Genomic DNA, 25,658 nt, shown 5'->3' with positions numbered 1-25,658 from the left:
TTGTCAGCACTCAGCTTTATTGTTCTGAATCAGTCACGTTGCTCTTATCAGTATTGTTCCCAACAACAGCCAGCTGTTTCAGTAGAAAGGCTTTGATGATGCACCTCGCTCTAAATAGCTTCTAAAGTTAGCAACTAGCTGGTGAACGTGACCGTTTTGAAGACTGTTTTTGGTCACTGAATGAATATGAAGTGATGCAATGTTGCGTACGTAGCTAATTTGGGAAAAATGAAGATCGAGTGTAGTTTCCAGGATGCTGAATGATTGTTTGAAATAAAGAAAATCTCTGGCTCTTTAACAACACAATTGCCAGACTATTCATCCAAGTTTGAACGAATAGCAGTAAACAGTTTTTTGGCCTCAGTTTGTTCATGCCTATTAAAGACATTTTATTTGTGCTTCCAAACACATTCCACATCTGCTCACAAAATAAGGAAGACTGCAAGGAATTTTCAGAAGCCCAAATCACATGTCTGAAAAGGGATGTTGTAGTGCACCCAGCTTAATTTACTCCACTGCTTGAGATTTACTTTTATTGTTTTGTCTTGCGCTTTTCCCATTCCAGGTGGTGATGGCTGTGGCTCAGTTGTATTTCCATCTTGCCCCTAAAGCAGAGGTTGGTGTGATTGCCAAAGCCTTGGTCCGTCTCCTCAGGAGCCACAGGTGAGCGCTATCCACAATTTAAAATCGACTCTTCATTCAAATCCGTAAAAAGACAAAATGGAAACAAAAGTGATTAAGCCAACCACCTCGAGATTCGCTTTGAAATAAACAAGAAAAACAAGCTGAATCGTCAAGAGGAATATACACAGCTGATGGAGAAAAGGTACAGTTTTAATGACCAGAAAACTCAACAAAGTGGAAAACAGTTTGACAACAGCAAAATGACAAGTGAAGGTAGTAAAATAAATCTCCAGAGCCCTAAAGCAGGAAGGGAAATCAAACAAGGAGCTCAGTGAAGCTGAAGTAAACATGAAAGCATAAACCATAAGGAGTAATGACAGCACCTACGTGGCCTGCAGGCTGTAAGTCCTGCAGACTTGTCAGCCTTTTATTAAACAAGAGATCCTGTGGCTCTGGGTATGCTGTAATGGAATCATCAGTCAGCAACAAGCAAACAGCAGCATCTCTCTGTGTGGGATTTGTCAGGAAACCACTGAACTGTGTGATATGTTTCATTAGACTCCTTCCCACGAAGTCTGTGTCGTCTCCGCTTGTCTAAGAACACATACTTTTGATACAATCAATAATAATGCCAAGAAAGCTACAAAAAATGTCTTTGCGCATCTTTTATTTGAAATAGTGTTAATGTTTTGAAACCCTCACGACGCATTTCAAAAGATGTGTGAAGGCTTTGGCATAACACTGGAAGTGTTACTCAATCAGGTTAAGCTGAGGTTTTTAAGCTAATTTAAGCTAGCAAACTGACAAATGGGCTAATTTTTCAAAGCAGGTGTTGAGGCTGTTAATCCACCTTCGTGGCTTGCAAAAACTACTATTTCTTCTTCCTATGTGTGTTTTCAGTCTTAATTAAACTTAATTAAAATGAAGAGAACACAGACAACTCACACAGGTGTTACATACTCTGCCTCATTAACAGTAACAGTGTGATAATCTGCAGGAGAAGCTAATGAAAACAGCTAAACAACCATGATCATTATTCAAAAAAGATCTGTTGTGTAGGGTGACCAAACGTCCGTATTTCACGTCCTGTCCCGGATTTTTTTTAGAAAGTGAGGAAATGTCCTGGTTTTTAAATTACCTTCTTTGGACCATTAAATTTACAGGGACTAGGGCACTGCCCACGGCGCTGCGTGTGACGTAATCCCCGACCCGCGTCTGTGCAGGCAGCCTTCTTAATCAGAATGTAGACAGCGTGACTGTCAGTACGCAAGCAACAAACATGCCGAAGCGCAAATGCACGTTTAACGACGATTTACAAAAGAGTTTCCCCGCTTTCAGACCGGGTAGAGACAAATGGGAAGCCTTGTGCACAGTGTGCAAAGCAGGCACATATGTCTCGGTGTCCAATGGAGGTGCAAGAGATCTGAAAAGCCACCTGGACACCGAGAAGCACAAAACAGCTGTCCGAGGCGAGAGTAGTGCTAGCTCGATCACACAGTACTTTGTTAAGGACCACAATGGAAATAAGCCTTAGGGCTTTTTTGTGTTATCCCTGACTATTTCTTTCTTTTAATGTATGGTTCTGTTGCTGTACCATGTTTTACAAAATAATAATAGTCAAATAAATTCATTCATTCATTCATTCATAAACCAGGGAACGAGGATGCAGTGCAATTGGAGTTGAGAGTTATTGTTAACTTTTGCTGTTAAGTGAAGGATGTTAAGATGAGACATTATTTCTTTCATTGTGCTATTCATTCATTATAGGAATTGTTAACTTAAGCATTGTGAATAAATACATTTTGAATAAAATTATCATTTGTTATGAAGGTTATTGTTGTTAACTTTTACTGAAAAGCATTTTTAATAAACCAACTGTAAATATCTTGTTATTGTAGGACTGGTTAGGCCTATGTTAAGTGAGTGCATGCCACAGACATAAATAATGATAATATTATAATAATAATATGTAATATAATATGATATAATAATAATATTGTTAAAGCAGCAGCATCATCCTCCATACACACAGAACAGAGTCGCCCCCCCCCCCCCCTGCTCCAAGGTGTCCTGGTTTTCCCAAACGATAATATTGTCACCCTACTGTTGTGAATTATGATGTACAGAATACTTTCAGTTTAGAAATATCACGAAGAAGTGCAGAGCCCTTTGTCATGTCATGTTACTATCGGCGGTGCTACTTAGCGGTTAGAGCTATGGGCCATAAGCAATTCTGGTTGCTTTTCATTCACTCCACACTTATGAAATTCTGTGGACATCCAGTATGGCCATCACAGGACTTCAGTGATAACTCAGAACGACAGTGAATGTAATGCGACTGCTTAAATCCAAATTTCTCCCATCTTTCTGTATCTTCCTTCAGTGAAGTACAGTATGTGGTCCTTCAGAACGTCGCAACGATGACGATTAAAAGACGGGTGAGCCACCCTCATTGATTCTATCTGCTTCTGTGTTTCTGTTTGTGTGGCATGCTGACAACATGTTGGTGCTATTCCTGTCTATGTTTTACAGGGCATGTTTGAACCATACCTGAAGAGCTTCTACATCCGCTCCACAGACCCAACCCAAATCAAAATCCTAAAGGTATCTTTCTATTCTGTTTACCCTGGATTGAGATTTTTTTCAGGAGTCTGTGGAGACCAGTGAGAAAATGGTCTACTTTTTTTTTTTATCTCTGGCAGCTGGAGGTTCTCACCAATCTGGCCAACGAGACAAACATTTCCACAATTCTCAGAGAATTTCAGGTACATTGAGAGGGAACTTTTGGTACTTTGATTTTTGTCAATCACGAGATCTATAATGCAATAATCGTGAGGCTGTGCTTATGTATCGTAACAATGTCTTTTTTTATTCTCCTTTTCCCCTGGCAGACATATATTAAAAGCATGGATAAAGATTTTGTGGCAGCAACAATCCAAGCCATTGGTCGCTGTGCTACCAACATTGGGGAAGTGAGGGATACGTGTTTGAACGGTCTGGTGCAGCTGCTGTCCAACCGAGATGGCAAGTCTTTTCCTATGATACTTAAAACACTGAAGTGATGCGTGTTATGTATGAGGAATAAACTAGATGGTTTAGTTGAATTAAGCTCATCAAATACAAATATTTTTCTCAAAATGGAAAAAGTAAAGGGCTGAACCGAAGTTAATTTTAGTAAAACAATCTTAAAGGTAGGGTAGGAGATCCTGGATTTTGAGTCCAGCGAAGCTGCATTTTGAAAATACACAGGTAAAAAGTCCCAACCCTTTTCTTCACTTTCCCCCCGAAGGTACGCCTCTAGAGTACATGAACACGCACGAGCACGAAGGTACACGAAGGTACACGAGCGCTGTTCTGACAGCAAGCATCGATCGCTGCCGTATTTAGTATTTAGTATATGATAACTATAAGTTTAATTATGCTAGGTGCTAGCCAAGCTGGCTCTAGTTTAGCTTCCTGCCAAGCTTCTGGACGTTCACGGAGCAGGGTACGCGCACAGGGGGAAGGAGGGGGAGGGAGGAGCAGATTGCAGTTTGATAGACGGCATCAGAATCCAATCATTGTGAACGGTCCGTTCACAATGATTGGATTCTGTTTTTCCTAGATTGTACGTTCTAGAGGCCACTAAAACTTTTCATATTTGTGTCAAAACTTTTAATTAATTGGTTGCAATGGGGGTGTGAAGAGTATTTCAAGCAATATGTAAAAAAAATTTCCAGAAAAAGATCCCCTACCCCGCCTTTAAGACGATGATCTAAAATGGACCCGGTGTTCATTTCTGATGGAAAGGTGTTTCTCCTCCTCCTGCTCTGCAGAGTTGGTGGTAGCTGAGTCGGTGGTTGTCATCAAAAAGCTGCTGCAGATGCAACCAGAGAAGCACAGTGACATCATCAAGCACATGGCGAAACTAACAGACAACATTCAGGTAAGAGAACCTGCTTTGACTTCTGCGAGTTCCATCCCTACTGTGACGAGCAGAGTTACATATACCTAAACATTCCATTTAACTTGTGGTCGTAGGTGCCGATGGCGCGGGCCAGTATCTTGTGGCTGATTGGAGAATACTGTGAGCATGTGCCTAAGATTGCCCCGGATGTTCTGAGGAAGATGGCCAAGTCGTTCACCAGCGAGGAGGACATTGTCAAGCTACAGATCATTAACTTGGCCGCCAAACTGTATCTCACCAACTCTAAACAGGTTTGGACAGTAGAATTTTTATTCTCTAGTATTTAGAAAGGTGAAAAACTTTAACTGGTAAACTGAAAGCGTGATTTCAGTAAGCATAGCGTTCCCATCACAACTGCACTGCGCAAAATACAGGCGTGAACAAACTCAGGGTTAGGGTTAGGCTGAATGGTCATTCAGGCAACGTGTGCAGGGACCACCACACAAGTGGCGAAGTTTCCACTAGAATCTTCTGTGGCTCCTTCTACAGAATGTATACATTCTGTAAAAAGCAGCAACCAAACCCAGGATTCACAGATATCTTCCTCCTTGTTTTTATGTTAATTTCCGCTGCAAAGCATCTGGACTCTGGAACTGTCCTGTTGGCCCTGAAAGCTCCTTTTAAAGGAACTTAACCCGAATGTTTGAGCTGAACTGCGTTTGTTTCTGTTCTTCAAAATGGATGATTTAATATGACATAGCAAAACTTAACCTGGAGTGTCGGAGAGAAGTGGGAATTTGTCGTTGTGCTTTACAAGGCGCAGGATAGCTTTACTGACAATTAAGCTGTTGTTTATTGTGAGCTTATGATTTGCTATTTCTCTATTCAGTGACCAGTTCAGAATGATATCCTGGCAGTCAGCTATGCAAGGTCACACATCTATTTTTTAATGCTGCTTTTACCTCTTTTATATCACCTCTTTCTTACTTAACTGAGTTTACTGAATTGCTAGTAAATAGGAACTTGTTTATGTTTGAATATTCATATAGTTCAGGTCATAGTTGTGATTTAGCAGAAGCCCCAGAGGACCCACTGATCTCCCGTTTCGCAGGCTACTTGTTTATCACATTCAACGCCAGACACACTCGTAAAAATATAAACTGAACATGCTCGTGATCAGTCATCATGTTTGCACTCTCCTCATCCTCTTTGTCCTCCCTCTCGCAGACTAAACTGTTGACCCAGTACGTCCTTAACTTGGCCAAATACGACCAGAACTACGACATCCGTGATCGGGCGCGCTTCATTCGCCAGCTCATTGTGCCCACCGAGAAGAGTGGAGCCCTCAGCAAGTACGCTAAGAAACTGTTCCTCGCCCTCAAACCTGCACCTGTCCTTGAGTCTCCATTCAAAGGTACAGAAGCCACTCTGCCTTTTTTTCCATATTAACAAAATACTTTCTCTGTGCAAAATGACTGGAACGATTTGAGCCTTTTTTCTTCTGGGCTTCATTACATTTTGTACTTGGACTGCTAGGAAAGGCAAGGGAAATGATTTCCAAACGAGCTATTCACTGATTTGGTTACAAACGCGGGCAGTCGTTGCATCTGCCGCAGTGGCTCATACTTCAGTCATATCGGCACACACCTGATTCCCACATGCACACATTCATCTATTCGGAGCGTCTATTTTCTTCAATTATCGCTGGTTAGTCGCAGTTAAGAAACAGAAGGTGTCTCCAGACACTTATATATCAAGCCAACAATCAGCTTTTTTTTTAATGTTTTTTTGTCAACCCCATCTTCTGATTTCCTTTATGAAACGATATGCAGACCACTGCCCTCCTCTGGACCGGAGGGGATATAGTAGCCAGGTTTCCATCTCGAGTGAAGCAAATCTGAAGCAAGCTCTTGAAAAGCAGCGAAAGTGAAGCGTGAATCAAACGAGTGTTCATTGACTATTTTTGAAGTCTCTGTTTAGTCTCGCTAGACGTCGGCGGTATAGGCTACATCGTGGTTATAATTCAGTAGAAGAAGTAGTTGTCCTTATCTCAAGGAGGAAAAAAAAACAGCTGCAGTGAACATCCAACATAAGAAAATGAAGAGAGAGCGCTTTTTCAGGAATTCCTTTCATCTTTGGGAAATCATATCACATCCAGTTGTCACTGTCAGAATTCACAGCTTAGACCACAGTTGGCCACTGAGTCGCATGATTTAGAACTTTGCCAGGTCAGATATCAGTTGATTTTTCTGTCAGACTCTGGTGACGTGTGGACACGGCACCATTTTACTGATTCTTATTTCCTGTTGCTTTTACAGATAGAGACCACTTCCAGTTGGGTTCATTGTCCCACCTGCTAAATGCCAAGGCTGGGGGCTACCAAGAGTTGCCTGACTGGCCTGAAGCCGCCCCTGACCCCTCCGTGCGCAACGTGGAGGTGAAGGAGTCTGTGCGTGCAGTGGGAACAGTAACTTACAGAGACACAGGGGCCTTCTGGATTTTCCAGGGGCCACAAAAGATGGAGGGGAGCGAGGGTTGCTCCCTCCCTAGAGCAGTGCCTCAGAGGGGTTGGACAGAGTCACCAGAGCTTCACATCCAGTATAACACTAACTCCAATATAACATGGATTCCTCTTTCACTGACCATCATTCATTCACTTACAGCTCCATTAGCATTAACAGCTCATCAGTAACACGCATCCTTTTTGGCCTCCGTGCACTGCCAAACGGATGCTGCTTAACAGCTCCCCCCTCCGTGGAGGAGAGTCACAAGGAGAAAAGAGGATTTGTTTCGAGATGTTATATTTATGTTTGAAAACAACTGAATCGTGATGAAACCAGTCAGTGGTGCTGAGCTCCTCTCATCCTCTCTGCTGCACTTGCTTCTGTCGGGTAGCAGCTCACCCGCCTCGTCCACGTCGTTCCTCACAGCTGTTTGAGCCAATAGCACATGAGATGCAGAGAGGAGCAGACTTGGATCTCAAGGCTGCCACCTTGCAGTGATGCCAAGTAATATCGTCCAGATGCAGCCAACAGTTGGTGTGAAGCATCTGTAATCAATGGATTTCACTTTGAAATCGGTCAATTTTCCCAAATTGTCAAATAAAAAAGGACAAATGAACCAGTTTGTAAGAGGACACAGTGCACATACTCACAGAGCATCATCCCAGAGCTCCCTCCTCTTTTTCTCCATCCCATTCACTCCATGTGCCATCGGTGCAACAGTGTGTTTAAAACGAAGACATAGAATCAAACCTTGAGTGTGTCACAGCACTTGAAGCTCGATGATAAGTTTCAGGAGTGACCTTAAGGCTTGATTCTGTGGTCACGTGCTAATTTTAGTCATACCAGTGACGCCCTTTAACTTCCTGCTCAATGTTGTGTAACTTGTCGTTTAAGTTGTGATTCAGATTTCAAGATGAGGCCACAGGTGCCGTTCATTTCTAGGTTGTAAACGACCGAGAGCTTTTGACGTTCCAGCCCGCTAAGTAATTGAAAAAAGCCACATTAGTATTGACCGCTTTCCAGAGCATTTCATTCGCTTCAGTTTCAAGTCAGGTATTCACTTCCCTTACAGAGACCGGGAGCTTATTCATGGCAGAAAACCCATCTGAGTAAAGAGCTCCTGTTTGTTTTCAGACTTCTTGGTATGTGGAAATACAGCAGAGAGCCGATTGATTTTCTGACATCATACATCATTACTGCAACTAGGTTTGTAGTGCCAATTTCCGTTTTTTTCCCTCATGTGGATGAGCAGAGATTAAATTACGTTGGCCTTTGATGTCACCCTAAGGTCCTGCAACCGACTCGCAGATAGCTCCCACATCAGTGCGAACCCTTTCCACACCCCACAGAACAGACTCAAAGCACAGGTCCCTAATTTAAAGTGTTCAAACTGGAAGTAGTGGCAGCTGGGGAAATGGCTGTTACAATTCTATGAATTATCAGATACATTTTTTAAAGGTTAGAAGTTCAGTTATACGAGAAAGAAAGTACACCCTCTTCTAATTCTCGGGTTTTAAGTATTAGGACTAGATGATATTAAGAAACTGTGGTCCCGAACCAGGTCTAGTAAATACGGCCTCAGATTAACAATACATGTTGAGCTAAAATGTAGAAGCAGTGTGTGAAACCTAAGTACACCCAGTGACTCAGCGGCTTGTGGAACCACCTTTAACAGCACCAACTTGTGTTGTTTGAGTTGTTTTCTGTATGATGTTATCAGCCGCTCGCATCGTTGTGGTGGAATTTTTGCCACTGCGTTTCTGTCGAGCTGAACTTAGACTGAACCATTGCAACCTTCATGCTTATTGTTTTTAGCCGTTCTGTTGTTGATTTGAACTTGTGTGTCTGGGATCGCCGTCCTGTTGCACGACCCAATTTGGGCCAAGCTTTCGGTGTCAGACGGACGGCCTCACATTCGATGGTATACAGAGGAGTCCGTGCTTGGCTCAATGACTGTGAGGTGTCCAAATGCTTTGGAAAAGTACCTCACGTGGCTCTGATGGAAGACTGGTTCTCCGCCAGTGGCTCAGCGGTTCAATCTCTGGCTTCCCAGCACCACATGTCGTAGTTTCCTTCGGGAAGACACTGAACTTCCAACACGTCCAATGTGAATGTGATGAATATAAGGAAAAAGCGCTATGTAGACTGTAATATGGTATAGGCGAAGAAGCGCTGTATGAGCTTGCGTGTGTGAATTAAAGGGATAGTTCGCCTCTTTTGACATGAAGCTGTATGACATCCCATATTAGCAATATCATTTATGAACATTTTCTTACCCCCTGCTGCGTCCTGTGAGCCGAGTTCCAGCTGAGTTTTGGTGTTGACGAAGGTAGTCCGGCTAGTTGGCTGGGGCTTAAAAAATAAAGCGTCTTTCTTCTCAAAACAATATGCGTTCAAAAGAGTAATACATTTGCATCACAAAATTGTTAGCCAGAAAAAATTAGACCTCACGCTTGGTGCTATTTCTCTCTCCCTTCGTATCACTACAGGCTGTGCAGACCGAGCAGTCCCCTGCTTCCGAGCAGTAAACACCGACACAGGTGCGGCTATCGGCAGGTGGCTGAACGCATTGATATGAAGGGAGAGAGAAATAGCGCCAAGTGATTGTGAGGTCTGACTTTTTCTGGTGAACGATTTTGTGATGCGAATGTATTACTCTTTTGAACGCATATTGTTTTGAGAAGCAAGACGCTTTATTTTTGTGGCCCCAGCCAACTAGCCGGACTACCTTCGTCAACGCCAAAACTCAGCTGGAACTCGGCTCACAGGACGCAGCAGGGGGTAAGAAAATGTTCATAAATAATATTGCTAATATGGGATGTCATACAGCTTCATGTCAAAAGAGGCGAACTGTCCCTTTAAAAAGCGCTTTGGGAGAAGTGCAAGACCAGAGAATTGGCTTAGTTAATACAGTCCATGTTGGCTTAGTTTTGTTAAAGCAGACACAAGCTGACACAATTCCAAGATGTCCGAATGAAATGTCTGTGACAGTACAATTCAGGTGAATCATTTAAAGGTGGGGAGTGACCCCCTCCAACCCCTCTCCTCTTCAGGCTCTGCCTCTTTTTTTTTTTTTTTTAGATCTGTAGTACTTAATCATTCCTGGTGCAGGTTATTAAGGTATAAGAGAGTAAGCAGCAAATAGCCCCAGGGCTCAGACCACACACCAAACTGATAGAAAAATGCTGTTATTCTAATACTTACATTTCCAGCCGTGGACAGCTGGTAAGCTACCGATCCCTCTTTTAGGCACAATCTGCACGATTCATGTGTTGAACTGTCCTGATATTTAAAACCTCAGGATTGAAAGAGGGTTATTTTATGTTTGCCGTGACTGTGTCATCATGTGGCTAAAATTGAGGCGTTTATGTTTTTTGGATGTCTCTGCACACCGTACACCTCCGCAGACAGAGGAAGTCATAACCACCAGCGAGGGGCGGATCGGCCTGCTGGGAGAATGGCGAGAGGTGCCCCTCCCCTTCATGTGTGGGAGTGCGCTGGTGTTTGCTTTGATGACTTGCTCTGTCTTTCGCTCTCTTTCTGGTTGCCACCTAATGTGGTAATAACTTCTGGGGCCGATTTCTGACGAGATGAGATCAATGGGACTTTGCTTCTGTGTAAAATCCTCAGTCAAAAAGATGTGGCTACTGTTAGTAGGAGAGTTTACCAGAATAGTTCATCCTTTTCCTCAAGGTCTGCTCATTCACTTTTCCCGACGCTCTAAACCATATCCCATATCTCAGTCTTTTCAATGTTGGCTGAAAATTTCTGATTGACTGTGGGCCTCATGCAAGGGCATCTTTGTATTCTCGTCTTAAACCGCTCCTCCTGTTTGTCCGTGAGGCTTATTAGTGCATTTATTCTAAGCTGGACACATCAAACTCAAGCACTTGCTCATTAGATTTGATCAATAAAATGACCTAATGATCTACAGCTTAGTTAAGCAACCGCTGGGAGTAATGATAAAGGATCTGAAACTGTTAGAAAACAGTTAATGGTAGGGTGCAGTGTTGTGTCAACAGATGAGCAGAAAAGAGGAGCCGACAGTGTTGCAACACGGCTTGGTCTCATAGAGGATACACATTCCCTCTGTGACCTGTAAAGAGATCCAGAACCATCTGTCCCAGGCGTGACGTTGGAAAAAATAAATCAAAGTTTTAGCCCGATCAAAATGGGACTTTTTAAATGCATGTAAACATGCTAATCTGACCAAAATGCCTCTCAAAGCCGGACTGACACGCCCATATAATGCAGCTGCATTTATATCCTCAACCAGACGCACTGAGTGAGAGAACTTTACTTGGTTGAAAGAAAAAAAAAAAACTGGAAAGACCTCAGAATTTATGAGATGAACTATTTATGAGACGACTTTTTTCTAACAAAGCATTAATTTTGTATTAAGTTCATGAGAGGCTCTTGCATAAGGCCCGATCTCTACTCACGCTCCATTTACTAACTTTTCAACCAACAAGAACGAGAAGTCGTGTTGGCGTTAGAAAACGGCAGAAAGCTCGAACGGCTTCAGTTCTATCGAAAAGGAGCGAACATCCTCCGCCGATGATGACGATGAAGTCTGTTTGATGCTTTTCCGTCAGAAAGACCCCAAAACCAGCGGCCCGAGTGGAAGCCTCGTGGAGATTGCCTTCCTGGTGACAGTTACTGTCTCCTGCCCTGCACCTGACTGGTCTTTCATGAAATTTGTGACATGACTTGTGATTGTGTCACAAATGCTGTTTGATTCTGTGTGATGTGCCTTTTATCTGTGTGCATTTCAAGCTGTGCCCCTCCTCACTGCCGTCATTTAATCCATGCCCAGCCCACCATGCTTTGTTGCTGGAGAAGACGTTCATACTAAATGCATTTTTCTGTTTTTTGTTTTGTTGTTTTTTTTTAATGTATTAATAGGCACTGAACGTGACAACTTGTTTTTTCATTTCTGCACTATTTAATTTCATTATACGTGAGTTTAGTATATACAGTTGTATATACAGCAGTGTTAAGTTAACGTTATATTGGAGTGCTTGAATGAACAGTTTCCCTTAGATTATTTTTGTAGCAACATTGTGATTAACTAAGTCAGCTGTGATGAAATCTGGGGGTTATTTTTCGTCTCTGTGTTATCCAAACTGTTCTCACACGTTGGCCCTGAAACCCCCCCCCATGTGTCGGTTATCTATTGCTTTCCTGACTTTTATTCTAAAAGACGTTTTCTTCCTTTTTCCTCATCTCCATTCCAATCTTTTTCTTTTTCTACGTCTGCCAGGTTTTTGCGCTGCTTGAAAGAGTCACAACGTTAACGAGTGTGAGTCAGTTAGCGGCAAAGAGCCACACGTCCTTGAGCTTCAACCCACATAGCCGCTAAGAACCCGAGTGCTTTTTCAACTCCCTGCCTAACGTAGTTGCTGTTCTGTGCTTAGCTGAGCCAAAGCTACCTGAAACGCAGCATCCTTATCCTCAGCCTCCGCCATTAAAGAAGTGATTCTTTTAGCCTGACGTGCGTCTCCTCAGACGTGTCGAGAGGCATTAGCAGCCTTTGGGGTTTTAAATGCTTGTTGGGTGATGTCCACACTCATTACCAAACGGCTCTTGTTAATGAGTGTGGACATAGAAAGAGCAAACTGCCTCTTTTTCTAAAGTGTGGGAGGATAGACAGTCTTTCTCAAAGGCATCACTTCTTTTAATGGAACTGCCCCCTGTATTAAAAGGAAACCATTTCTGCCACTGGTCATGAAGGCAGTATACCTGGTGCTGATGTCTGTCTGTGTAGAAAAACAAAACAACGCCCCCCTCCCCCCTCCATACAATCATTATAATCTGAGCTGAATTTGTTCTCTGACTGTCAGATCTGAAAGCAGATCTGCAGCAGCGATGGCTGGCTTCATTTGGCTGCGTCACACCCAGGCAGAGGCATTCATGGCCACGCTAGTGTAATCTTCCCACGTCTATGCTTCCTGCTGAGAGGCTTTTCACTGAGACCGAGCTGGTTGATCGCTGCCTGAACTCTGCTCTCTCTGCCAGGTGCCTGAATGGACCAAATGCAGCAGCCGCGAGAAGAGGAAGGAGAAGAAAGTGGAGAAGCCGTTTTACTCCGACTCGGAGGGCGAGTCCGGGCCGACGGAGTCTGCTGACAGTGGTAACTTTAGGGAAACGCTGACAACGGTGGAACCATCCAAACTCGCCGAAAACCAATGTCCACCACAGATGTGTTTGTGTGTGCTAGAATGTGAATTTCACAGAGAGTGCGTGGGAATGAGGCTGGTTATTGATGGTGAAATGAGAAAAGTCAAAGCAAGTAAAGTTTGGTTTTGGTGTTTTGTTTTTATATGACATTATAAGAGATGAGAAAGATTCATGAAACTTAACACTAGAGTTATTTATAAAAGCTGAAATGCGCCGCATGTTAGGAAGGCTCCTCACTCGGTTTGCGCCGCTGTGTGCATGATGTGGTTGGTGGGAATGCAAAGACTCACATCTGCGTCAAAGCTTCTTATTGAGAAAGCTGAAGATTTAGTTTTTTGTTTAGCGCAGTGGATCAATATTGTTTTGCTGAAAGCCCTCCGATTTATTTTCTACGTAAACGTGATGAAAGGATACCGGCAGGTAGAGAGAAGACGGTGAAGCAAATTATACAAAAAGATACCTGATCATTTATGTTTGAAATAAAAGAAGATGACACGTCAGTGAGGAGTAAAAGTATGCGACTGCACGTATCTGGTGACCGCACTGGAACATTTCCAGAAACTGTTGATCGGTTCGGCACATCGCGTTGAACCATGACACTACCACTACCGTGTTTCACAGAGAGGATAAGACTTTAAGCAGAACGCTTCTACTTAAAACCGAAATGTTCTATTTTGCTTTCGCAAACTCTTTTGTACCGTCCGTTTAAGGATGCGCCGTCCTTGTGCTTGCTTGTGTTTGAATTTGAAATACCCCTGAGCGTGCCGTTAAGAGTCACAGATCTTATTATGTGGTGATACGCTGCAGCTGCTGTGTAAAAAGGGTCTCTGTGAGCTTAAACATCAGACAAGCAGCGGTGATCTTTTTGGAGAGCAGTAGTTTGCTCCGTGCAGCCCTGCCATGGGCATTGTTGTGTTCTCCTGATGGTTGACTTATGAACTTTACTGTGAGCTATCAGAGATGCCTTCAAGGTCTCAGAAGTTGTCCTTGTTTTTTTTTTGTTATCTGTTACGTACTGTTTCACACTTGGCTCTTGGAATGATCTGTGTTTGTCCACCACTCCTTGTCAGGGCTTCCTCTGTTTCCTCTTTAGATGATCTTGTGACCTTTTCAAGGCTGATGAGCATCAACAGCTCTTTTTCAGAGGCCTGCAGTAATCTGCTTTGCTGCGTGTATACCTCCACCATCATGTTGTGAAGATTAAACGCTCATATGTCAATGTTCTTTCAGTAAAACACGGTGTGTGTTCACATCTGATCGTCCCACTGACACGACAAACCTCAGCTGAATGTTTTTCCTTCAAATGAGCCGCTGATCCTGAAGTTGCACAAGCTTTTATCCGGTCACAGATGTTATTCTGTTTGGATCGGACGATATTTCTGCTCATATGTACGCAGAAATATAGAAACTCCTCATAGGTTCCCGAAGCTTAAAGAAGTGTTCATGTAGAGAAAATCCTTTTCAGCTGGCAAGGAAAATTAAGACAAAAAGGAGAAATAAGATACAAAAGACTTCAGACTTTGGATTTCATTTCACATCTCACTAAATTTCTGTGACATCACACCACAAACATGACTTCCAGCAAATGTATAAAGTGTCAGAAATGCAGACAGCGGAGAGAAATACAGTTTAAATGTTTATTAACTGTTTTATTGCCTTCTTTTATTTTTCGTCATTTTGAGCCTCAGGGGGGATGGAAGCGACAGAAAGTCTGGGACTGTCAGTTTAAGGTGTCGTCTGATCCTTTTTGTGTGACTCTGCCCCCGATCAGACGCGTCAGGAGCATCAATAATACAAAAGATAATAAAAATTGGATCTCCCTCACCGATAGTCAGACGGAAGAAGTTGGTATTCAGTTTTGTTATCTTTGACGTGTGAGTCAGAAATAACAAGCTTTACCTCCGCAGAGTCGGATTCTGCAAGCATCTCTGAGAGCGGCAGCGGCAGCGAGGTGAGCGGGACGGCCTCCGAGAGCGAGGAGAGCGGCGAAGGTTCGGAGTCGGAGGACGAGGAGGAGGACGAGGAGGAGAAGGAGAGGGAGAAGAAGAAAAAGAAAAAGAGAGAATTCAAGAAGCCAGTGCAAGAGAGTGCAAGGTAGTGGAAGCATGTTCATTGTGTTTCCAGTGAACAGTGCTCCATCCCTATGACCTGTGAGCCAAACATCATGAAAGTCAGTTTTTGTAGTCAGCTGTGGTCACTTCTCTGTGTTTAGCTCCTTGTGGGAATTTTCGATCTCTTATTTTAATTTTTCACAGCGAACAGAGCAGCGGAGAAGATGACAGGAAGCAAGAGAGGAAGATTAAACAGCGAAAGAGCGACTCAGAGTCTGAATCCGACGATGATGAGAGCGCATCTGAAAGCAGCCAGTCGGAGTCCGAAGACTCGGAATCTGAGGCAGAGGTCAAAAAGAAAAAGAAGGTACTCCACTTTTACACTTAACCCCGGAGTACAAATAAGACGCGGTGTAGGAGTATTTTGTTGTTGTTTTTTAAAAATCTGCATTTAAAAATAATCGAAGCAAAATACTAATCAGTTCCACAGAATAATGCATTCTTTTGACCTTGTGAGTTGCAGAAGTGTGCCCCAGTTTCACGACAGTTTTACCTGTTCTCCTCGCAGGCAGCTGAATCTAAACCTCCCTCCAAACCTGTCAAGAAAGAGAACAAGAAAGAGAAGAAGGAAATGTCTCTGCTCGACCTTGACGATTGTAAGCGTTTTCTCCGTTCCCGCAACTTTTCTCCTCAGAGATTGCAGATGTAACGACATAAAGCAAAGGCACTGAACAAGGGGCTTTTTTAAGACAAAAAAAAATCAAATGTTTTCAAAAAGTTACTTTACAGGTTCCTGTGGCAACTCTTTTCGAGCAAGATCTTGGGTAATAAGTGTACTGCGGTGGAGTCGTGTGGAGAATGCTTCTCTGACTTGCATCTCTTTCCCAGTTGAACCTGCTCCTTCCCCTCAAGTCACACCGGTCAACGCCTTCCTGTCCAACAGCCTTGTGACTGACCTGGAGGGACTGTCTTTGTCTGACTCTGTTCTCTCCCCAGCAGTAAGGGCCTCACACATCACACTGTCGAACACTTTCACTCTCCAGTCATTAAGATTGCAAAGGAAATGATTGGAGGGATCTTTTCGCAGACAATCGCTCCCTCCAGCACTCTGAAGAGCTTCGAGCTGCTGCACCGCATCACAGGGGAGGGTCTGTCGGTGGAGTACTGCTTCAGCCGGCAGCCGTTCAGCCCCGACGCCAACATGGTGGCGGTGCAGATGCAGTTCACAAACAACTCCACCTCTGACACCAAGAACATCCACATGGAGGACGTGAAGCTCCAGTCAGGGATGAGGGTCAAAGAGTTCCCAGAGATTGGTGAGTGATGGCCTGAAGAGGTTCGGTGCACTGCTCTCTGTTATAGTCATCGACAAAATCTAAAGCGTACAACCCTGCCAGTGGCCTCTGGGAGCTACGCTGTTCATTACACCAGATTAAATGGAAGTATTGGATAGTGACATGTCCTGGGAGCGGGACTACATTGAAAATTTCTCCCTATCTTTGATCAGGTTTTCCCCAAACCGCATTGAAAATTTTACAAATGGTCCTGGAGATATGAGCAGCTCCCATATTTCCACTTGTGTGGAATGTGGCCTCAGATCTAAGACCCCGAAAATGTCTCAACATCTTATTTGCATCCTCACCTTGTTGGTGCTTTTCAAGCATTTCTAGAATCCACGCTGACTTTGCAGAGTTTACTTGATTTTCAAACACTGCAGCAAAATCTCTGAAGGTCAGAGGAGCAAAGACTCTCATCTAGGCTGCTTTGTGTATTTGTCAACGCTGTCATCTTTCCTCCTCTGTGTGTCGGCAGAGTTGCTGCCAGCAGGTGAGGCGGCCTCAGCAGTGATGGGTATCGATTATTGTGACTCAACGCAAGCGGCAAACTTCCAGCTGTGGTGAGATGAATATACTTGTCGTGGAGCGCCGAGTCCCATTCAGCTGGGCGAAAACGAAAAGTAACTGACACAGCTTTGCGGAACTTTAAAGGAGCAATTCCACAGGTCACTCTTGGGCTTTACGGCTCTGCTTCAAAGCCGTGGTAATTAGTTGTCAGACAGGTGTCCATTCATGTTTTTGGATCTGCATTCCGAAGTTGCGCACGAGAGAAGCTTGATGAAAACGGCAACATTTGAGAAAACTGCATCAGTTTTGCTCGACGGAGCCTTTTTCTAAAAAGAGTTGTGGAGCACTAGGGCAGATACAGATTCAATTCAATTCAATTCAATTCATTTTTATTTATATAGCGCCAAATACAACAAATGTCATCTCAAGGCACTTAAATAATAAAGTCCAATTCAAGCCAATTGGAATTCAATTCATGGTAATCGTAATTATTTATAAAATAATCCATTTCGTTCATATAGAGAAAATTCAAAAACAATTTCCTAGCTAAGGAAACCAACAGATTGCACCGAAACTTGTCTTGAGTCCAATCTCCCGGCCTGAGCGTACCTGAGGCGACTGTGGAGAGAAACGACTCCCTTTTAACAGGAAGAAACCTCTGGCAGAACCAGAACCAGGAAGGGTGGCCATCCGCCTCGACCAGCTGGGGTTTGAGAGGACAGAAAAGAGGTGACAACAAACACCATAACGCCATTCAAAGGATATCTGTTGGAACAGGGAAACACGAGTTAATGACCACAATAATATCACATATACATAAAGAGAGTAAAGTGAGGAAAGGTGTGACAGATGAGCTCCCCCAGCAGTCTAGGCCTATAGCAGCTTAACTATGGGAGATAAGTGCATACGTCATACTGGGCATTTTACTCGTGACTCATCATGGCCAAAACTCACTAATATGAAATAGTAAACACAATATATCCGAGTTTAGAAGAATTCCTGAAAACCTCACTCCATTTTTTTCTTTGTGAATGGCCAAGCCGACTGGTTTTAAATGCGTCTCCGTCCTCAAAGTCTCGTGTCATGTTAGCGATTACGTTCAAACAACTTTGCTGCCACCTGCTGACGACACCACAAAGTCTAATTTTTCACTCCGAGCCAGTTGATGGAAAGATTAGTGACATTTCAGAAGTTTACTTCCGATTTATGATCAACTAAAGGCTCTGCGCAGACAGGCAAGTCCAAGAAAAAAAAAGAACTAGAGCAGAGCATGAAACAGAGCAAATCAAACCGCGAGAACCGGAGAGTATTTCTACTGGGTTTGAAATGTGCACTTCAGTGTGTGCTCTCATCCAGATGTGTATGACAGGAACATCATCATGGTGATGAGTAATCAACGAAACCCAGAAGTTACGGGAACTGACAAACAAAAGCACAGTTAATAAATGAACACTGATGTATTTTCTATTTCCTCGTGTTTCATCACTGTTACTTGACCCCAGGATGTGTGCTCTGCGTGCAGTCAAGCAAAGCAATGCCGAGCAGTGAAGTCGATTAGAAAAAAAAAAAAAAAAGGTCAGAAGTTGCTCAGACTGCTGTTTTTGTTGTGTAGCACTCACGCCAGGAAATTCTTCGTGTCGATCCAGCCGCCGGTCGGGGAGCTGATGAGGCCCATCTTCCTGACGGAGAACGAGTTCAAAAAGGAGCAAGGTTGGTAACAACACAATATGAAACAAAAGGAAATCCGATGTGTTAAAGCATGAGCTCTGAATCTATATATCTGTGTTGGTGCCGACATATTACAACATTTCTTTAAATGCTGCACACGAACAGGAAGCTGAGGAACACGTTAGCTACCGTTCGCTACACGGGATTGAGAGGATTTCCTTCTCGCTGATACTTGGAGATCCATTTTTTATGTGTAAACGTGCTTTGAAGACACTGCTTCTTATAAGCTTTGATCACAAACAATGCAAGCTGTTTAGGACACAGTTGATACACAGTAAATCTGTTCATTTTAGATATTTATTTTCAACCAACATCCATATGTCGAGGTGTATTTTGTAAGGTTTTTCACATGTGTGCTGCCACTTTTTCAGCTATTTGCAAGAGTCATTCAAAAAGGAAACATTTCTTTAAATAAAGCACAATCAGCTGGGAGAAATGTGTTTTAACAATGTGAGATTGAATAGATTTAAAATGGCAGCATTACTGCAGCACTTTGTAGCAGTAGAAAAATCATGTTGTATGTACAGATGATTGATGATTTCTTTATGATAGATATATGACATCACAGAAAAAAAGCCTTATGTTTCTTAGTCTCTTGTTCCATTCTTATTCCAGGGCTGGGAATTACCTTGAAACTGTCCATTACAAACCAAAAAGTTTGTGATAGACAGCGTCTGGTAGAGCAGCTGCAAACAACAGCTACCAGCATGTTTCTGATGTTCATTTTCTATTCTGAATAACTCTGAGCAAGTTCTGAGCTCTTAACAAACACATAGTGAGTGTTAAAACATGTCATGTCCTCGGTTCCTGCCTCTTCATACTGTCCCCTATAGAGAAGCTTTTAAAGAATCTAGGTAAGTTGGCTTTGATAGATTCGTCGCTCCCAGCCATCTCCATGCCCACTTGCCTTATAGCAGACCTCAGACTCCCACACCCCTCTCCCACCCCCCCTTCCCCCAGACTTGCCCCCTCCTCCTCCCTGCATCTCCAGGCCTGTAGCTGCAGACAGACTCACCTGCGCCAACCTGCCGCTCACACTTTGCTGCTCCACCGGGAATGACTGGAAATGCTCATCCACTGACCCCAAATTCACTCCTCTTTGAGCACCATGAGAACAAGAAAAAGTACAACATCTGCTTCACAGCACTTCTCAGACTGCCGATCATGCTGTGGGTCTGTTGTACATCTGATTTAATGAGCACTGATTTGTTTTGCAGTTCAAAAGGCCTCGATATCTTGGTTCACAGCAGGCGAAATTGGATTTAACAGCAATGATTAGACTCAAACTAAAGATTCAGCTCATCTTTGACCAAAAGTTCCTGGAACCATTGGCACCAATCATGTGGAAGCTAGGAATTAAACGTCGAGCATTGGCTGCTTGGCTTTTATCCACCTTTGAAAATCAGGCCAGTCAATCCAGCACTCCGGACAAAAACAAAGTCCAACGTTCATACTGTTCAGTACACTAGAAAATGATGAAATATCTTGCATCGTCTCGTAAATAGCTCGTCAAATGCAGTATGACAAAAGTCCCAGGATGTCTTGCTTCCTTCTGTTGCAATTAGAAGCATTCAAGGCAGCATGGCTTTCTGGCTTCACTGCATGCTCAAAGGGAATTTAAGTTGGGATTCACTGTTATCAGAATAATATCAGATAAAACTGGCTTTTCTGACCCTTTGTGCTCGAGTCGTTGCATATTTTTTCTTGCCGGTTGTCGCGTGACAAACTTCGATGAATGTGTGAGTGAGAGGGTGAAAATTCAGGCGCAATGTCGTGTAAAAACAGTTTCCTAAATGCAATGCACACAAGCAGTATGCGTTTTGCAACAGCTTGCATTACACGTTGAATGTAAAAAGAAAAAAACAGGTTCTTAACATGCAGTTCAGAGCATGTTAAGAACCTGGATCCTTATCGACAAATGCTGGTTTACTTCCTGAGTCCTTCAAAAGGTTCCTTGGCCCGTGGAAACACACTTTACCTCTACTTATGACTATGCTACATACATATACAGTAAATAAATATGTGTGGTGGCCAGTTTAAGCACAAATGGAGTATTTGTACTTGAATAGTAAATAATAAAATGTGTCATTTAAAATATATATATATATTTTTTTTGCAAATTTCCTACGACCCAAAACAATATCTTCAGGTTGCTTTTCCCTGTGAGCGATTGTCCAAAACAACGTAATCGTTTTAAAGGCAGACGAGTTAGATAATGCTCGTTTTCAGCTAACTAGGCTTTACATCCAGACAATTTAAACTTTTACGAGTTTTTACCTGGATGTCCTGATGTCTTTTGACCAGCAAAGCAAGTCAAATTGTAAGTTGTATCTTGGAAAGTGTCCTCTTACACCAGAGAGCTGTGGTGCAGATACAATCTTCATTTGGATTGACAATAAAAAGCAAGGGGAGGGGCTTCAATCTCACATATCAATGCACAAATTAGCGTCTTGATTTATTCCACCACTGCGTTCCGTGGGAAGCATCAGTGCATTCCAGTTTTATTAGTATTTTTTCATTCCTGGTGTATTGAGTGTTACATCAACCATCTGGGGCTGTAGGAGAGGCTTGTGGTGATGTAGAAATCCCTGTGTTGGGTTGTATATGCAGTGTGTGTGCTATATGTTATACTGTATATGTCTGAAGCTGGCAGATATCTTGAAAAATGACTTTTTTTCCCTCCAATTTATTTCATAGAGAAATCCCCATTTTAGTCTCCGCACTGATAAAAGCCAAACGCTGTCATGCGTCGTTCTTTCTCTCAGCGACTGTTTTGCTTTTTGCTTTTTGCTTTTTTTTTTGCCGATGGGAGAGTAGAAATGTGTGACGGATAACTTAAGAGTCTCTCCTGATTCGATCACAATTCCGTAGGTCAGCTGATGGGTATGAACGAGATCACAGAGAAGCTAACTCTGGATGTCAAGTGTCGGAATGAACACGCCATCGTCCAGAGAGTGACCACCGCCGCCCACCTCAGCAGAGTGCCCTGTGGGTCAGACAAAGAGTGCAGGTGAGGGGATACGAGGAAGAATCACTGCATATGTCCAAGCTTCTCCTAACTATGAGTCATGCTATAGAAAGTGCTTGATGTCGCCCGGAATATATACGCAGGATCCATTGGGGGACGAGATGTTAGCCCTTCTGGTTTCAGCATGATTTAAACAGCTTTTTCATGAACAACAGATAACGACTTCAGAGTCTTTATCCAACACGCAGTATATTCTTTATGCAACAAAATGTTCATAACTAGGCTACATTTTTTTTGTTGAATCGTATAATAAAGAATTTATGTTTTAGTAACCTTTGAACAACCGTCTTACATCTACAGAGGGCCCTGGAGTTGTCACTTTTTCTTCAAAGTTTGAACATCCTTTTAGTCACTGCTAAACTTTGAAGAGTAACCTAGTAAAATCCCATTCTGTAAGTCCTTCAGACCAAAGCTGTATAGACAGAGGCATCGGACTGTTAAAAGTATCGCCTTCGTTTAAAAGCACGCCCCCTGTGATCTTCAGATCATCTTTCCAAAAAGACATGGAGCAGCTTAGTCTACAATGCCAACAAATCTGCAGGCTACCATGCTAGCTTGCAAACCAAGTGAGGTAGTGGAGGCACCACATATTAAGCAGGATTCACACTGATGCAGTGCCTTAATATTCCACTGAGGTTGGTCCTGACACTTGGAATTATAGTGCCAATCAGTCACAAGGTCAGACAGATGATTACTTCGGGGGTTTGATTGGCAAAAGCCTCCACTGGTGCTTGAAAAGGCTGAACTATATTCACCTTTGCAAGCAAAAGGAAGCACCAGACCCAGAATTCAAGTCGACAACGCAGGACCGCAACTCATTCAACATGAATGAGAATTGAGACCTTCGATGCCTGAAATGCACGTGTGAATCTAGCCAAAGAGTCTTTGTGGATGGTTGCCCCTGTTTGACCGCCTCCTGTTTGGCGCTGTCAGCTACAGCAGGCCTCCTGCCGGAGGGTTAGAAAAAAAAAATCAAGGATATCCAAAGATATGCAGCTTTTATAATGGAACTGGAAAGTCCAAGCTGCACTGTAATTTCCGCACACATATTCCAGCTGTGATAACAGTAAAGGAGAAGACGGCAGTAGTGCGGCTTTAATGTGGCATTTTCTGCATTGAGTAAAATTGTATGGCTCGCAGTTCAAAATTTACAAATAGGTCAGCCTTCACCCAAATTTATCACATCATAAAGTATAAAATTCATTACCGCTGCTCACGCCACATGCTGTATTGCAGTGATACTCACTATTGTTTTCACAAGAGCCACATTGGCAGAGCAAAACCAAGGGAAGAGCCACTTTTACGACAACATACTAAGTCCCCTTTTGCAAATATGCATTTCTACATCCCACAAAAAAAGAAACAACACAGCCAATACATTTTCAATTAAGACCATATTTGCCTTAATACTGGGATGAGCGGAAGCTGGCATGCACGTCCTTGACTTTCTTTATGTTGTATTTGTAGTTTGTTGTTGTAATCATAGTGAGACATTCAAGATGGGCACGGTTTTTGTGCTGGTTTTTGCCCTTTTTTGGTTAAAAACCTGCATCTCGCACTGGCTAAAGGAGCTAGCGTGCTCTGCGGTCAAGTGTGACGGTGGTTTAAGCGGGCTGCGTTGCCAGGTTTAACAGAGCCCCCTTTAGGAAACATCATTAAGCCTTAATTAATACTTAATACAAATACTTAATACTACAAAAACCCAAACTCAATCAAAATACTTAATACTGTGCAGTATTCGCTGTATGTTATTTGAAAAAATGTATTGTTATTGTTACCATATTGTTATAAGCTACTATGCGAGTGCGAGCCGCCAATTAGCCGCATGTGGCTTGCGAGCCGCGCAGTGAGGATCTCTACTGTATTGTTTAGGGTCAGGTTCTCTGGTGAGGTCAACAACCGAAGATGTTTGTGGAAATCTAAAGACACTGTGGCGTCAGATCGAAGTTGGGTTTTGGCCACGTGCGCACAGATTGTTATCAGAAAGTATGAGTGAAATACCACAATGTGTTGTCTGTTCAAACCTTCTTCCAGCAGTTAATATAATTGTACGGCTTCGTGGTCCATTCATGGTCTCACCAATGTATGTGTGTGTTTATCCTTCTTATTCTTTGGCTTCATCTTTACTTCCAATCTTTGCTGCTTTGACCTCAGTCCTCCTGTTCCTCCTCCTGATCATCCTGTCCACAGGTTTGCTGGCAGGACGGTCACCAGCAGCAGCTTGGTGCTGGTCACTGTGGCAACCAAAGAGGAGGGCGCCGCTCAGCTGATGGTCAACTGTGAGAAAATGGTGATCGGCACCATGCTGGTGAAGGACATCCTCTTGGCTCTGACACAGTGATACGAAGCAGTGAGCGAGCTTTGAACTACGCCCCCTCCCTCCCTCCCTGTCGCTCACAGTCCCAGCTCCTGCACTCTCCTGCAAGCCGTTTCAGAGAGAAAGCTTCCAGAATGTTTTGTGTTTAAGTGCCCTAAACTTTCAGAGACTCCTTATAACACCGAATGCCACAGCTGGAACCGGATGACTGTTAGACAAGGACAATGTTGAAGCTTAAATGTTTAACGCCAATATTTAAAAATGCTTCATTTGTAACAAATCCTGCTTCGTCGAAGAGCTGACTGGGTTTATTTTTTTAGAGAGGAGTCATAACGGTGATTTGTTTTCAGCAATTTGAATTTGAAGATAAGATAGGCTTTAAAGTTTAGCTCATTAGTTATCTGCTTTGAAGGAGTAAAGGCAGTAGGTAATACAAGAAAAGTACATTACACAGTGTAGCCCCTAAAAACAGGTTGGTGCGTAACGAAACTAACTAAAAACGGGCTGTAAAATTAGCATATTTATCTGTTAACACCCAAGTTTACTGCAGCTGGACAACTTAACAAACAAGTACTACCTATCATTCCATTTATCCACAAAAATGTTACTCCAGACCATAAAAGGAAGATTTTCGTGTTGTTTTCTGTATGTTCAAGAATTTGCCTTTCTCTCAAAGTGTGCATGTTTATTACAGAAATTGGGGCACTGATGAAACCTGAGGGTGTATAAATATTGTTGTACTGCAACATGTACTACAGTACTACTACAAGGTGTGGTGGGTGTGTCTATGTGTGGGAGTCATGACACTGAAAAAAACATGACCTGACTTATCAATGTGTCTTTTTAACACTTGACTTGAATTTATCAGGGAGCACATTATATAACCAACAGTCTATAAATTATTACAACAGTGTTTTACAAAAAAAATAGTAATACTTTGGTTTTTTTTTCTTTGGTGTGAGAATAAATTCCTCCCAAAAGAAAAGACAAAAAGAAAAACAGTGGTTGATGAAAACTTACTCAAACGCAACGACAACAAAATGAATCATTTTGATTTAATTTTAGCTGAATATGTGATTCATTTGTCAGAGTCTCAAATTATTTTAATGTTTTTCTTTTTATTTCCACTAAGTTCCAAAATGAAGCCTGTTAACTTTTGGTAAATGCAGTTGTCTTTTCACAAAGTAACAAGAATGTCAACCACTCTGTAACTAAATCTGTAGCTGATAGGATGGTTAGCAGCACAGTTTAGGACAGCTAACTTTCCTCTGTCCTAAAGTAACACAATTTGCTGTTTTCAAACCTATTCAACACATCTGATTTAACAAAAATATGAGCATTAGACACACTCAAAGGCTGATTTTGTTAAATGCAGACAGAGCCAAGCTAGCAGTTTTCTTCCATTGGCTCTGTTTTGTTGATTTGTGCTAACATATTGTTAGCATTAGCGCCGTTAATCTGGCATATAGGGTGATATCAATCTTCACATTTGACTT

At 42.7% G+C, this 25,658-nt stretch overlaps 1 protein-coding gene across 10 annotated transcripts in view; it reads left to right on the top strand.

Moving 5' to 3' along the window:
* ap3b2 (adaptor related protein complex 3 subunit beta 2) overlaps window positions 1-25,658 on the top strand; it is a 51,388-nt gene extending 25,730 nt beyond the window's left edge. For 2 of the 10 annotated variants that reach the window (XM_075470389.1, XM_075470384.1), the window contains exons 9-28: window positions 566-663; window positions 3,008-3,062; window positions 3,157-3,228; window positions 3,327-3,389; window positions 3,516-3,648; window positions 4,440-4,549; window positions 4,645-4,821; window positions 5,738-5,924; window positions 6,829-6,959; window positions 12,278-12,316; window positions 13,033-13,147; window positions 15,102-15,288; window positions 15,450-15,612; window positions 15,814-15,901; window positions 16,134-16,243; window positions 16,333-16,561; window positions 17,058-17,142; window positions 18,702-18,799; window positions 21,689-21,827; window positions 24,000-25,658. In XM_075470389.1, the coding sequence (XP_075326504.1) occupies window positions 566-663; window positions 3,008-3,062; window positions 3,157-3,228; window positions 3,327-3,389; window positions 3,516-3,648; window positions 4,440-4,549; window positions 4,645-4,821; window positions 5,738-5,924; window positions 6,829-6,959; window positions 12,278-12,316; window positions 13,033-13,147; window positions 15,102-15,288; window positions 15,450-15,612; window positions 15,814-15,901; window positions 16,134-16,243; window positions 16,333-16,561; window positions 17,058-17,142; window positions 18,702-18,799; window positions 21,689-21,827; window positions 24,000-24,186 (2,466 nt within the window). In that variant the 3' untranslated portion in view covers window positions 24,187-25,658. The remainder of the gene's footprint in view (window positions 1-565; window positions 664-3,007; window positions 3,063-3,156; window positions 3,229-3,326; window positions 3,390-3,515; window positions 3,649-4,439; window positions 4,550-4,644; window positions 4,822-5,737; window positions 5,925-6,828; window positions 6,960-12,277; window positions 12,317-13,032; window positions 13,148-15,101; window positions 15,289-15,449; window positions 15,613-15,813; window positions 15,902-16,133; window positions 16,244-16,332; window positions 16,562-17,057; window positions 17,143-18,701; window positions 18,800-21,688; window positions 21,828-23,999) is intronic. The other 8 variants (XM_075470391.1, XM_075470388.1, XM_075470390.1 and 5 more) reach the window with 6 other exon arrangements.

Source organism: Odontesthes bonariensis, chromosome 7 (assembly GCF_027942865.1).
Source record: "Odontesthes bonariensis isolate fOdoBon6 chromosome 7, fOdoBon6.hap1, whole genome shotgun sequence".
Lineage (NCBI taxonomy): Eukaryota > Metazoa > Chordata > Actinopteri > Atheriniformes > Atherinopsidae > Odontesthes > Odontesthes bonariensis.
This window is presented reverse-complemented; position numbering and strand designations above follow the sequence as displayed.